At 44.0% G+C, this 12,726-nt stretch overlaps 1 protein-coding gene across 2 annotated transcripts; it reads left to right on the top strand.

The window, feature by feature from the left end:
* Positions 1 to 519: 519 nt before the first annotated feature.
* On the top strand, positions 520 to 12,660 carry pan2 (poly(A) specific ribonuclease subunit PAN2). 2 transcript variants are annotated; one of them, XM_061075344.1, is made up of 26 exons: positions 520 to 578; positions 1,350 to 1,655; positions 1,746 to 1,915; positions 2,303 to 2,423; positions 3,507 to 3,584; positions 3,671 to 3,941; positions 4,699 to 5,044; positions 6,632 to 6,728; positions 6,817 to 6,936; positions 7,051 to 7,170; positions 7,276 to 7,404; positions 7,491 to 7,690; positions 7,820 to 7,968; positions 8,089 to 8,195; positions 8,416 to 8,514; positions 8,622 to 8,713; positions 9,007 to 9,151; positions 9,252 to 9,389; positions 9,467 to 9,526; positions 9,615 to 9,705; positions 9,798 to 9,955; positions 10,196 to 10,339; positions 11,245 to 11,424; positions 11,514 to 11,607; positions 12,041 to 12,232; positions 12,367 to 12,660. In XM_061075344.1, the coding sequence occupies exons 2-26, from the start codon at positions 1,368 to 1,370 to the stop codon at positions 12,399 to 12,401; spliced, it is 3,624 nt and encodes a 1,207-aa protein (XP_060931327.1). In that variant the 5' UTR covers positions 520 to 578; positions 1,350 to 1,367; the 3' UTR covers positions 12,402 to 12,660. The 2 variants fall into 2 exon arrangements, with proteins under 2 accessions (XP_060931327.1, XP_060931326.1); XM_061075343.1 differs by having other exon boundaries at positions 12,041 to 12,244.
* The last annotated feature ends 66 nt before the right edge of the window (positions 12,661 to 12,726 follow it).

Genomic DNA, 12,726 nt, shown 5'->3' with positions numbered 1-12,726 from the left:
CTGTCTGCCGATCTTGAACGCATCCCTGTCTACAGCTCTTGAACGCCTCCCTGTCTGCAGCTCTTGAACGCATCCCTGTCTGCAGCTCTTGAACGCCTCCCTGTCTGCAGCTCTTGAACGCCTCCCTGTCTGCAGCTCTTGAACGTCTCCCTGTCTGCAGCTCTTGAACGTCTCCCTGTCTGCAGCTCTTGAACGCATCCCTGTCTGCAGCTCTCTGTCTGCAGCTCTTGAACACCTCTCTCTGTCTGCAGCTCTCTGTCTGCAGCTCTCTGTCTGCAGCTCTTGAACGCATCCTTTTGAAGCTCTTGAACGTGTCCCTGTCTGCCGATCTTGAACGCATCCCTGTCTGCAGCTCTTGAACACCTCTCTCTGTCTGCAGCTCCCTGTCTGCAGCTCTCTGTCTGCAGCTCTTGAACGTCTCCCTGTCTGCAGCTCTTGAACACCTCTCTCTGTCTGCAGCTCCCTGTCTGCAGCTCTTGAACGCCTCCCTGTCTGCAGCTCTTGAACGCGTCCCTGTCTGCAGCTCCTTGTGTTGTGGATGAACATGGACACATGTGCTCAGAACATCTCAACAATAGGTCGGTGTAAAGTTTACACAGGTGTTCAAACTCTCACAGTTTGCAGCTGCACATTTATTCTCTGTGCACAAAGCGAGTTCGTGTCCCACGCTCGCTTCTAGTGTCTGTTGTGCTAAGATGCTAAGCTAGGTTAGCTTAACTTAGCTGTCCACAGTGAACCACGGCTGCTGTAAGTGAAGCAAATATATAAACATAAAACTTCCAGCACAAGTTTCAGTCGTTAATACACCACGTTTGGTTTCTCAGCGGTTTCGTTAGCACTTGGTTTTAACGTTAGCTTCCGGGAGCTAGCTTCTGCTCACCAAGCTAATGCTAACAGCAGAGCTAGCCCGAAGATGCTAACAATATTCAAAACAAACGATTTATTGGTGTTAGGCTCATTTATCACAACAACTTCATGTTGCTACACAACACACAACCTGGGGTAGAGAAGTTAGATCTATAGTAAGATCATAGATTATAGATTTATGGATATTTATTACAGATGTGCATTCTGATGTAGAAACGTCAAAACAACAGTTTTTACGAGAGTTGATACAAACCACACATTATGATTGATGTTTTTACGATGTTCTGAAGTATATAATCAATTCATTTTATTAGAGAAGCTCCACATCTATAAAGTGAAGCTCTCTGGGTCATTTGGAAATAGATTTGAAGATGCATCCAGAGTCATAATTTAACTAATTGCCTACATTTTGGATAAGTTATTATATTTGTATGGTAACTTGTATCTCAAGTTTCTATATTTGTTCTACCGTTCCTCTGCAGGTTGACTGAGCCGCACTCATGATGAACTTTGACGGCCTCGACCCCGGGATGGGCGACTACCCCCCCAACCTTCACGGGACCCTGGAGCCGGGTATGGAGCCCTCCATGGATCAGCACCTGAACCCGGGTCACCTCCAGGGCGTGGAGCTGGACCAGGAGGGGATGTCCGGGCCGGGCCAGGAGACGGTGCACCTCATGGAGGGGATGTTCTCCGAGCTGCACAGCGTGGTGTCGGAGGTCGGCGTCCCGGTCACGGCAACGCACTTCGACCTGCAGGAGGAGATGCTCTGGATGGGAAACCACAGAGTGAGTCTTGATCCTGGAGCACAGACCGATGCTGAAGTGCCACTTTAAACACAAATGCATGAATTATAGTTGAATTCCTTTCTTCCTCAGGGCCATGCCAGCTCGTTCTTTGGACCGACGATGGGCCGGTACACTTCTTTTCAAGCGCACTTATCAGATGAGATCCGACAAATTCAGAGTTTGGAAACGGGCGTGCTGTTCCTCTCCAAGGGCAACCTGAAGTGCCACACTCGGGGGGGCCTTGTCATGTTCGATTACCAGTAAGTGTCACTAAAAAGTAACAGAGATTGTTTATTTTCTCATTGAATTCATTACTTCGTTTTCTGACTGTTTTTATTACCGTATTATCCTGCCTATAGTGTATTCATATTTATATATATTTATTTTTATCCTGCTCATAGTGTATTCATCGTCCGTATATCTTACAATTCCTGTTAATACTGTAATATTCCATATATATTTCTACTGTACAGATCTTATTTATTACATTTTTCACTTTAATATGCACAATACTCTGCTCTTTTACTGGCTTTTTTTGCACTTCTGGTTAGACGCTAAACTGCATTTCGCTGCATATGTACTTGTACTGTGCAAATGACAATAAAGTTGAATCTAATCTAATCTAATTATGTGTGTGCGTGTCCCAGGATGGATGAAGGAGCTGATATGCACAGTCTCCTCATGACTGACAACAACATGATGATCATGGGCGGATTGCAAAACTATGTGATCGAAGTTGACTTGAATACTGTTCAGGAAACTCAGAAGGTGAGAGATGAAGTTAATCATCGTCCACAGCTGGTTTAATCCATAGATATCAGATATAAACACTAGATGTCTCGGCCGCGTTGCCGGCCAACAGAGTCGAACGTCACCACATGGCGGCCATCTTGCTGAGGGCGGCTCGCTCACCCATAACATTGTGTTGTAGTGGTGCGTACTTTTTAAATAACCATAACTTGCTCAATTTTCAACCGATTTTTAAACTGGTTTGTTATAAACGTCAGAGATGTAGCTATGACACTGCATATTTATGAATAATTATGTTATTTTTCTAAACAATTTAATAATTAGAAAAATAATAAGTTACTGCATACTTATGAATAATTATGTTATTTTTCTAAACAATTTAATAATTTAGAAAAATAGTAAGACACTGCATACTTATGAATAATTACGTTATTTTTCTAAACAATTAAATAATTTAGAAAAATAACATAATTATTCATAAGTCACTGCATACTTATGAATAATTATGTTATTTTTCTAAACAATTTAATAATTTAGAAAAATAATAAGACACTGCATACTTATGAATAATTATGTAATTTTTCTAAACAATTTAATAATTTAGAAAAATAACATAATTATTCATAAGACACTGCATACTTATGAATAATTATGTTATTTTTCTAAACAATTTAATAATTTAGAAAAATAATAAGACACTGCATACTTATGAATAATTATGTTATTTTTCGAAACAATTTAATAATTTAGAAAAATAATAAGACACTGCATACTTATGAATAATTATGTTATTTTTCTAAACAATTTAATAATTTATGCATAACTACATCTCTGACGTTTATAACAAACCAAACAGTTTAAAAATCGGTTGAAAATTGAGCAAGTTATGGTTATTTAAAAAGTACGCACCACTACAACACAATGTTATGGGTGAGCGAGCCGCCCTCAGCAAGATGGACGCCATGTGGTGACGTTCGTCTCCATTGGCCGAGGCATCTAGCCTTATATATGTCTATGGTTTAATCTGCCACCTAATATAAAAGTTACTAATACTAAGTGTAAGTGACTGACTGTTTACTTCTGTGTTGTGTGCACTGACAGTTCACCAATGAGGTTCCAGGACTTGCAATAATGCGTCAGACCAGTCGTTTCTTCTTCTGCGGACACACTTCTGGGAAGGTACAGACAACGTGAAGAAATCTCTGTGTTAAAGATGTTTTTCAAGGTCACACGTCTCTCACGTTCTCCCTCCGTTAAACCCACAGATAACTCTTCGAGACCTGCGATCTTTCAAGACGGAGCACGAGTTCGACGCCTTCTCGGGAAGCCTCTCGGACTTCGACGTTCACGGGAACCTTCTGGCTGCCTGTGGGTTCTCCAGCCGAGGAATGAACGGTTTGGCATGCGACCGGTTCCTCATGGTGTACGACCTCCGCATGATGAGAGCCGTGACCCCCCTGCAGGTGCATGTGGACCCCCTGTTCCTGCGCTTCATTCCTACCTACACGTCGCGCCTGGCAATCATCTCACAGACCGGTACTGTTATGTATTGTTATTCAATTAAGTTTGTTCCCTCGGGGCCTCCGTAATGCCCCACTGTTTACCCCATTGAATGCTGGGTATTCTCTGTCCTATGAAACACGTAGTAAAAGGATGCACGTTAAAATCATCACGGTCTCCTGACTATCCAACAGTGGGGCAGAATACACCCCAGGGTTAAGTCTGGGAATTGAGGCAGTCTACCCTCTTTCCCTAGTTCAGGAAATGTTATTATGTTCATTTGTTAAATGTTATTTTGTAATATTGTTAAAGTAAAAAGGGACTGTTATATTAAAAAGAAAATAAAGTTCTTTAAGGTTTAAGACTGTCATAAAAGAATAATCAATACAGTGAATATTACTTTTACTGATGGGGAATTAAAAGTTAAGGGGGAGGAATGTTATGTATTGTTATTCAATTAAGTTTGTTCCCTCGGGGCCTCCGTAATGCCCCACTGTTTACCCCATTGAATGCTGGGTATTCTCTGTCCTGTGAAACACCTAGTAAAAGGATGCACGTTAAAATCATAACGGTCTCCTCCTGACTATCATTCCATAGTTGTATTAGTATCGAGTGTGCGATACAACAGGTACGACTCAGGGAATCTCATCTGACCATTTTCTGTCTGTCTGTTTGTTAACTTGTTTGTTTTACTCCTACACGTTCCTTGTAAACAATCGTCCAGGCTACATGTACGAGTATATAGGAACCGTTTCCTATTCACTGGTTTATGATGTATTGTTTCTCTCTCCAGGTCAGTGCCAGTTCTGTGAACCCACTGGTCTCGCCAACATGGCTGACATTTTCCACGTGAACACGGAGGGTCAGGTGCTCATGAGCTTCGACGTCTCCGCCAGCAAACAGGCCTTGTCCTTCGGGGACTCCGGGGGGGTCGTGCACCTGTGGTCCGACGCTCCTGAAGTGTCTTTCAACGATTACTCCCGGGAGACGGAGTTTGCTCAGCCGTGCCTGGTGGACTCGCTGGCTCAGCTGGACTGGAACCACGAGCTGCTGCCCATCTCGCTCATCCCCATGCCGCTGACCAGCACCGAGGCGCTGCTGTCGGACTGGGCCGCCGCCCGGGCCGCACCGAGTCCCAGGTAGCAGCCAAAGCATTTACAGTGTGTTGCATACAGTAATAGTGAGGTTCCTACAAAAGTACGTCAGTAAGGTCACATGTACACATAACGACGTACACTAAACCACATGTGCGCTGATACTTTTGTATTATTTATTTATTTATTAGCAGTTATTCATCTCGATAACAGGTATAATCTGTGAAGCCTGATAACAGTTTATTCCTCATTGCACCAGAATGAGGTCATTTACCAGTGAATATAATAAGGGGATATAGTTCCCATCATTTTCTCTGTTTACTTCTGCTTTGAGCTGTTTGTGCAATAGCTCGGCCTTTGTTAGGAATGAAACCACATGTGTGACCGTGTTGTAAGGTTCACGTCTTAAGAAGGAACCAGCAGGCCGGGGACAGCCGCCACGGACACGAACAGGAAGTTGGAAAATATTGAGACAAACAGACAAACGCATGTGTGGGATTTGAAGACGACAGCAGAAATGTAGAATATCAAGAACGTCACGCTTCACTGAAAAGCAAAACAACAACCTGCAGAATGAAAAAATGAAAAAAACAAATGACCTCACTTCTCCCCATGTGGAATGTATTTCTCTTTTCTGCTGCCATTGTCGACAACTTCTCGAGAAGTGATGTCAGTGTTTCCTGACGGTCACGTGTTGAGCGATACACGGAACAATTGATAAAACAGCAGCCAGTTAGAAACATCTCCAGCAATTAAACATTTCACCAACAACAAGCAATTCTCCTAAAATGTGACTTCACTTTAAGAAGAGTTCCTAAATTCAAATTGAAATATGGCCACATTAGAATGAGGCGTGCTCTTCCACGAATAACAAAGTTTGACCTGTATCTGATCACACACACGCACACACACACGCACACACACACGCACACACAAAGAGACATGTTTGTGGAGTCGAATCGAAGTGTTAAAATCAGTCAAACTCAAGAAGAGAAGACGATTTATTAAAGTCTTTACACAGTTTGTTATTTCAGACATATTACTTTAACATTCTCTAGATACAGTGAAATGATATGAGAGATAAAGCATTTAAATAAAGATTATATATGTTTTTAACAGGTTTCAATCTGTGGTTTTAAATCCAAGTCGTCTCAATTTATAAGTTAGAAGTGAACATATCACAACTTTCCATGCTCAACAAGTGCAGCAGACTTTAAGCTCTGACACACACGCACACACACAGACACACACAGACACACACAGACACACACCATTAACCCTAAAACCACTTATTAGCCCTCAAACAGCCTCAAGTTTTGAGGACTGAATAAAATGCTCTCGCTCCTTAAGATCAGTGACTCAAACTGGTCCTCACAAAGATATTGCAAGTACACACACACACACACACACACACACACACACACACACACACACACACACACACACACACACACACACACACACACACACACACGCACACACAAAGAGACATGCTTGTTAAACCCTCTAAATTATGCATAAACGTCAACAGATCAATACCATTTTGTTTGGAATCCGATGTGGTTTTCAGCTCTGTAATAACCTAATAATTTTCATATCTGCCACCATCTGAAACATGTCTTTGTCCAACAGACGAGCTCCACCCGTGGACCCAGAGATCCTGCGCACGATGAAAACCGTCGGGTTCATCGGTTATGCAGCAAATCCTCGCACTCGCCCTCGCAACCAGGCACGTTGAAAAGATATTTCAGTGTCGTGTTAATACATTTCATATCAGTCGTTCGTTGTTAAAAATCTATTTTCTGTGTTGAGTTCAGGTTCCGTACAAAATCAAAGATGTGGAGCTCGACTATGATAATTACAATCAGGTCCCTGAATCCCCGATTGGGCGCGATGAGGAGCCTCATCTCTACATGGTGCCCAAAAAGTACAGAAAGGTACAGTTCACCACTTGTTATTGGACAGTTTGTGATATAATATATAATTTCTTTGTTGTTGCTATGTGAAATAATTGTGTTTGATGTGATGAAACCATGTTTTTGTTCCATCAGGTCACAATCAAATACTCTAAACTCGGACTGGAGGACTTTGACTTCAAACATTACAACAGAACCTTGTTCGCCGGCCTGGAGCCTCACATCCCCAATGCTTACTGCAACTGCATGATCCAGGTGAGCAGCCAGGGAGAGTGTTGCTCTTCGTGAAATGTACTTGTGTGTGTTTTCTGTTTCTCATGCAGCGTTGTTGTTGTTCTCCTCTTTGTGTCGGCACGCTAGGTGTTATACTTCCTGGAGCCAATCCGGTATCTGGTGCAGAATCATTTGTGCCAGAAGGAGTTTTGTTTGGCCTGCGAGCTCGGCTTCCTCTTCCACATGTTGGATCTGTCCCGAGGAGATCCCTGTCAGGTAGCCGCCAGTTTCTGTCTCTCTGGAAAGCAGCATCCCTGTGGTTTTTCAGGATTTGTGATTTCTCAACGTCTCTTCTCCTCCAGGCCAGTAACTTCCTCCGAGCGTTCCGCACCATCCCTGAAGCCTCGGCGCTGGGCCTCATCCTCGCCGACTCGGACGAGCAAACGGGGAAAGCCCGACTCGGTCGCTTGATCCAAAGCTGGAACCGCTTCATCCTCACCCAGCTGCACCAGGAGACCCAGGAGCAGGAGGGTCCGCAGGCCTACAGGGGGGCCAGCAGCAGGTCAGAGCCACAGACAAGAACTCAGCCTGAATCATTCCCTGAGAAAAGAGTCTGACATGGCTCAGTGCTCAGGAACTATGGCAGAAATGAGTGACATGTTCTCATGTTGTGTTGATGGTTTTCTTGAAGTTCTCTGGGCTCCTCTGGTGAGTCGGTCATTGGAAAGCTGTTTGGATGTGAAGTGGAGAACAGCAGCCTGTGTCGCTGCGGCAAGGAGACGGTCCGCGCCTCCCTCACGCTGCTCTTCACCATGCACTACCCGGAGCACAACTCCCAGGGTGAGTTCAAGGTCCTGCTCCACGCTCACCCAGTGTGAATAGAGTCGTGTAGGCTGAAGCTGCAGAAAGACCACGAAACCGTTTCCGTATTTGACAAACAATATTCATCTCACTTGACAGAAAAGCCAATAAAGGAGTACGAGTTCTCCGAGATCCTGAAGAAGAGCATCTGTCTGGAGCAGAGCACTCAGGCGTGGTGTGAAAACTGTGAGAAGTACCAGCCCACAGTGAGTTCCAGCCGTTACTCAGACAACATCCACAGAGCAACATCACGTGTCACTGCTGTCTGACGTTCACCCAAAATCCATTTCAAACATTTCATCCACACTCCTGCCAGTCACAGTTCCACCTTAACCCCCTGCTTTAACTTTTTACGACTCCTGTTTCACAATCATAGTCATTTATTTAAATACGTTATACTGATAATGTTGTTGTTCATCACTTCAGGTGCAAACACGAAACATTCGCTGTCTCCCGGACGTCCTGGTGATAAACTGTGAGGTGAACAGCGCCAAAGAGGCTGAGTTCTGGAAGGCTCAGGCGGAGGTAGGTTTTTACAGTTTAATTTCCAATCTGACAAGTTTTATTACACTCTGAAACGTGCACGTTGCTGTTAACATGAATTATATGATTGTTTTTTGTGGTCTTCACAGTTTGCCTTCAACAAGGTGATGCAGAAAGAGGCGATGGAACCTCCTAAACCCAAAGAGCCCCCCCCACCCATGCCCACTGAGTGGTGCTTAGAGTAAGATCCTGTTTAATATAATTAACAATTATGTTCACTATCGGTAAATGGTTTCAATTTAGTTGAGTCTTTAAAACATTTGAAGACGGTGAGAAATCATTGTAGAGACGTCTTCACGCTTGTCTTGTTTTAAAATCCGAAGATATTTAACTCACAAGGACAGAAATTAGATGTTTAACACGTAATTTTAACATTTATTAGATCATCAGTTTGGTTGCCAGCTAAGTTTCTGCTCTACAAATAATATTGGTCTCGGTTGAATGTGTCTGAACTCGTTCTTTGTCCTGCTGCAGCGGGGAGGACATGTGCAACATGGAGGGCTTCCCCGTGGACACCCGGGCCGAGGATCTGCGACATGTCTGGATCCCCCCCACTCTCAAAATGTCCATCAGCAAAAGTCAGGGGCTGGAGATCAGCAGCTGGCCCGAGGCCGAGGAGGTGAGGGAGGAAGAGTCTCACTGTCCACGTTATTCATGTTTATTACTGTTGGGTCGAGATCTCCATGTGATTAATGACTCGTCACGTTGTCGTCCACCAGTTAACCACCGAGGAAGAGGAGGAGGGCGCTTCTTTATTCGACCTGGTGGTCACGGTGCCCCACGTCCTGGACGCTCGCACGGGTGGGAACTTGATAGCACACATCAAAGTGGGAGAGACGTACCATCAGAGGAAAGAGGTGAGTGAAGCTCAGAGGAGTTCATAGAGTTTGATATGGATTCTGTGAAACTCTAACGTGACACGTGTTTGCTTCAGGGAGTCACTCATCAGCAGTGGTACCTGTTCAACGATTTCCTGATCGAGCCAATTGATAAGGTAAATGTTTTATCACCTTTTTATAATAAATCTAATGAAATCTTTGGTTCGTAGCCACGTGACAATAAACGTTTTCTTTTTGTCGAAGGCTGAAGCTGCACAGTTTGACTTGAGCTGGAAGGTGCCGGCCATTCTCTACTACGCCAGGAGGAACTACCACACCAAATACGACCTCCGCAGTACGTTCAAGAACATTCCCTCTCCACTCAGAGGCTGAATTAACTTCACGTCTCATTCACCTGCTTTACTCTTTCTCTGCTATTCGTCTCAGTTAAAAATCCCATCGACGCGAGCGTGCTGCTGACCGAAGCTTCTCTGGCTCGGAAGCAGAGGAAGAGTCACGCCACCTTCATCCCGCTCATGGTCAGCGAGATGCCACAGGCGGGAGACCTGGTCGGGCTGGACGCCGAGTTCGTCACTCTCAACCAGGTGAGTCTGATAGAACTCGACCAAACACAAAAGCACAAAATATTACATTTTGCAAAATGGGAAATTCTGACATTTGACAAGATGAGATCAGATTTCGCTTGAAAAAAAAAAAAATGATTAAGACAATGGAGATCTATCAGTGTTTCTATATAATGCAATGTGGTGATGCTCCGACAAAAAAGCATTTTATCTTCAAATCAGCCTCCTGTGATAATGATATAAACCTGTGTGTGTCTGCAGGAAGAGGCAGAGCTGCGCAGTGACGGCACCAAGTCGACCATCAAGCCCAGTCAGATGTCCGTGGCCAGGATCACGTGTGTGAGGGGTCAGGGGGCCAACGAGGGCGTCCCCTTCATCGACGACTACATCTCCACCCAGGAGCAGGTGAGCGAGCGCAGAGTGAAAACACCAGAATGACACAACTGCAGAAAATCCGCCGTGAATGGGGCGTTTACAGGGATTTTCTGTTGCTCTTGTGGAAACAGGATACACTCGACCAAAGCGCTGTGCAGGGAGGACACCGGCTCCCTTTACTTCCTCTATTCTGTTGCCTTCATTGGAACGGCAGCGTGTCCTTTTCCAGCCTTGATGATCAGCTCACAGGAACGATGTATTACATGAGTCAATATCTTAGAATGCAGAATGAGCCGTGACAACTGAGCTCTAACTACATGAACAAAAAGATATCAGAAATACCTGTGGAGTCGGTTTAAACCTTTTTGGGAAAGTTCTGAGATGAGTCACACACGTCAGGAACCTCTGCTCGCTGCCTGGAGCGTCTCAAGTGCTGTGTGTTGGTTTTTGTTGTGGTTGTGTCACTGTAATGATGTGTTGTGGTTCCTGCTCTGCACAGCTTGTGTCTTGTCATCGCTCAGCGTCCTGCTGTTGCTGTGTTTTATAGATGTTTTTGTTGTTTTTGTTCTTGAAGGCTGCTCGTGTGTCGACTTGTAGTCAGCCAGACTTTATTTATATCACTTGTTGTTATACAACAGGGATTAAGGAAACTCTACAGGCAGAATAAACAAGAGAAGAGATAGAAAGATGTAGAAAAGAGGATCAAATAATAAAATCCTAGGAGAGAATACATCTATTAAAGTGTGTAAAATAAATAAAGATGAATTATAATGAATTAAATCTGAAAATAAGTATAAGACAATAAAATAAGTAAATTTGAAAGGATATACCAGGTGGTAAAACAGGCTAAAATATAAATAAATATAAAATTGAATTGAAAGAATACAAATGTGGGTCTTCATAACCCTTATGAATATGAATGTTTGTTCTTGCAGGTGGTCGACTACCTGACTCAATACTCCGGCATAAAACCAGGAGACCTGGATGCAAAGATTTCCTCAAAGCACCTGACGACTCTGAAGTCCACGTACCTGAAGCTGCGTTTCCTCATCGACACGGGAGTTCGCTTCGTGGGTCACGGCCTACAGAAGGACTTCAGGGTCATTAACCTGCTGGTACGTATCACTTAGAATCACATCTGGTTTGCTGCCTGGTTTACAGGCCAGTATTAACTTACCAGTTTCTGTTCCTTTGCTCCTTCCAGGTTCTCAAAGACCAAGTGGTCGACACCGTGCACCTGTTCCATCTGCCACGCAAGAGGATGATTTCTCTGAGATTCCTCGCCTGGTACTTTCTAGGTCGGTTAAATTCAGGGGAAATTAACATTAGTGAAGGACTGAAGCAAATAATGAAGCTGCAGTCGTAAAGTTCATATTTTAAATAAACCTCCGACAGTAAAAATACCCTAAACTAATGTTTTCTTCAAATGTGAATTGACAATTGATTTTGGAGACGTGCAAAAAAAACAACACACCCACACACACATTGGTAGAAATGACAAATCTGACATTTTCATGCCAGAATTTTGAGGATAAAAGTTAATTTGAATGTTTATTAAATATAAAGTACAGTGCACGTGTCCACGAATGGTTTAAAAGAGTGTTTATGTTTTAATGTGGAGCGTTGAGGTGTTGATCCCCCTTAAGCTCAATAATCTGATCAGAAACCGATGCTAATCTTCTGAAATGCTCACGACTCCCTGTGATCATCCTCTTTGTTTTCCGATCGCAGAGCTCAACATCCAGGGTGAGACTCACGACAGCATAGAAGACGCTCGCACGGCGCTGCAGCTCTACAGGAAGCACCTGGAGCTGAGCCGCGCCGGCGGGAACGACGAAGTGAGGAAGGTGCTGAAGGGACTCTACGATAAAGGTCGCCAGCAGGACTGGAAAGTCCCGGACGCAGACACAGGAGATGGTCAAGGTAGCTCCAAAAGTACGACCTGCTGTTGACCTAGACGCAGCCTGGTGTTAATCGATATCGTGATGAGTTTTAGACGTGAGTGCATCATGGGAAACGCCCCCAGTGGATTGAAATCCCGGTCTTCTCTCCTGCAGGTGCTGCTGTGTTTCCCTCTGTGATGGGCCTGTGAGCTGCTCCGTTCCTCCTGCACACGCTTCAACCTCCACTCCATCAGCTCGTGTTCAGTTTGTACTTGTTTGCATTTTTTCTTGCAGAGTGTGTGTTTTGCTGCAAAGTTTCACCGCAGCTCGGCAGCCACGCATTTTTTTTATCAGTCGACATTTGTACTTTCATTTCCGGGTTTTCGGAAAACAGTAAATGTGTATTTTGACTTCGGAGCCTTTTAAAAAAAAATGTTTTTCTGGTGAATGTAAATAATTAAAAGCATTGTGAGCACTGGAAGATTGTTTTTCATTTCGGCTCCAGTAGGTTTTATCAACATAGAAAGAACCAGA

The sequence above is a fragment of the Limanda limanda genome, chromosome 7 (assembly GCF_963576545.1).
Source record: "Limanda limanda chromosome 7, fLimLim1.1, whole genome shotgun sequence".
Lineage (NCBI taxonomy): Eukaryota > Metazoa > Chordata > Actinopteri > Pleuronectiformes > Pleuronectidae > Limanda > Limanda limanda.
The sequence above is the reverse complement of the archived record's forward strand: the minus strand, read 5'-3'. Positions and strand labels throughout refer to the sequence as shown.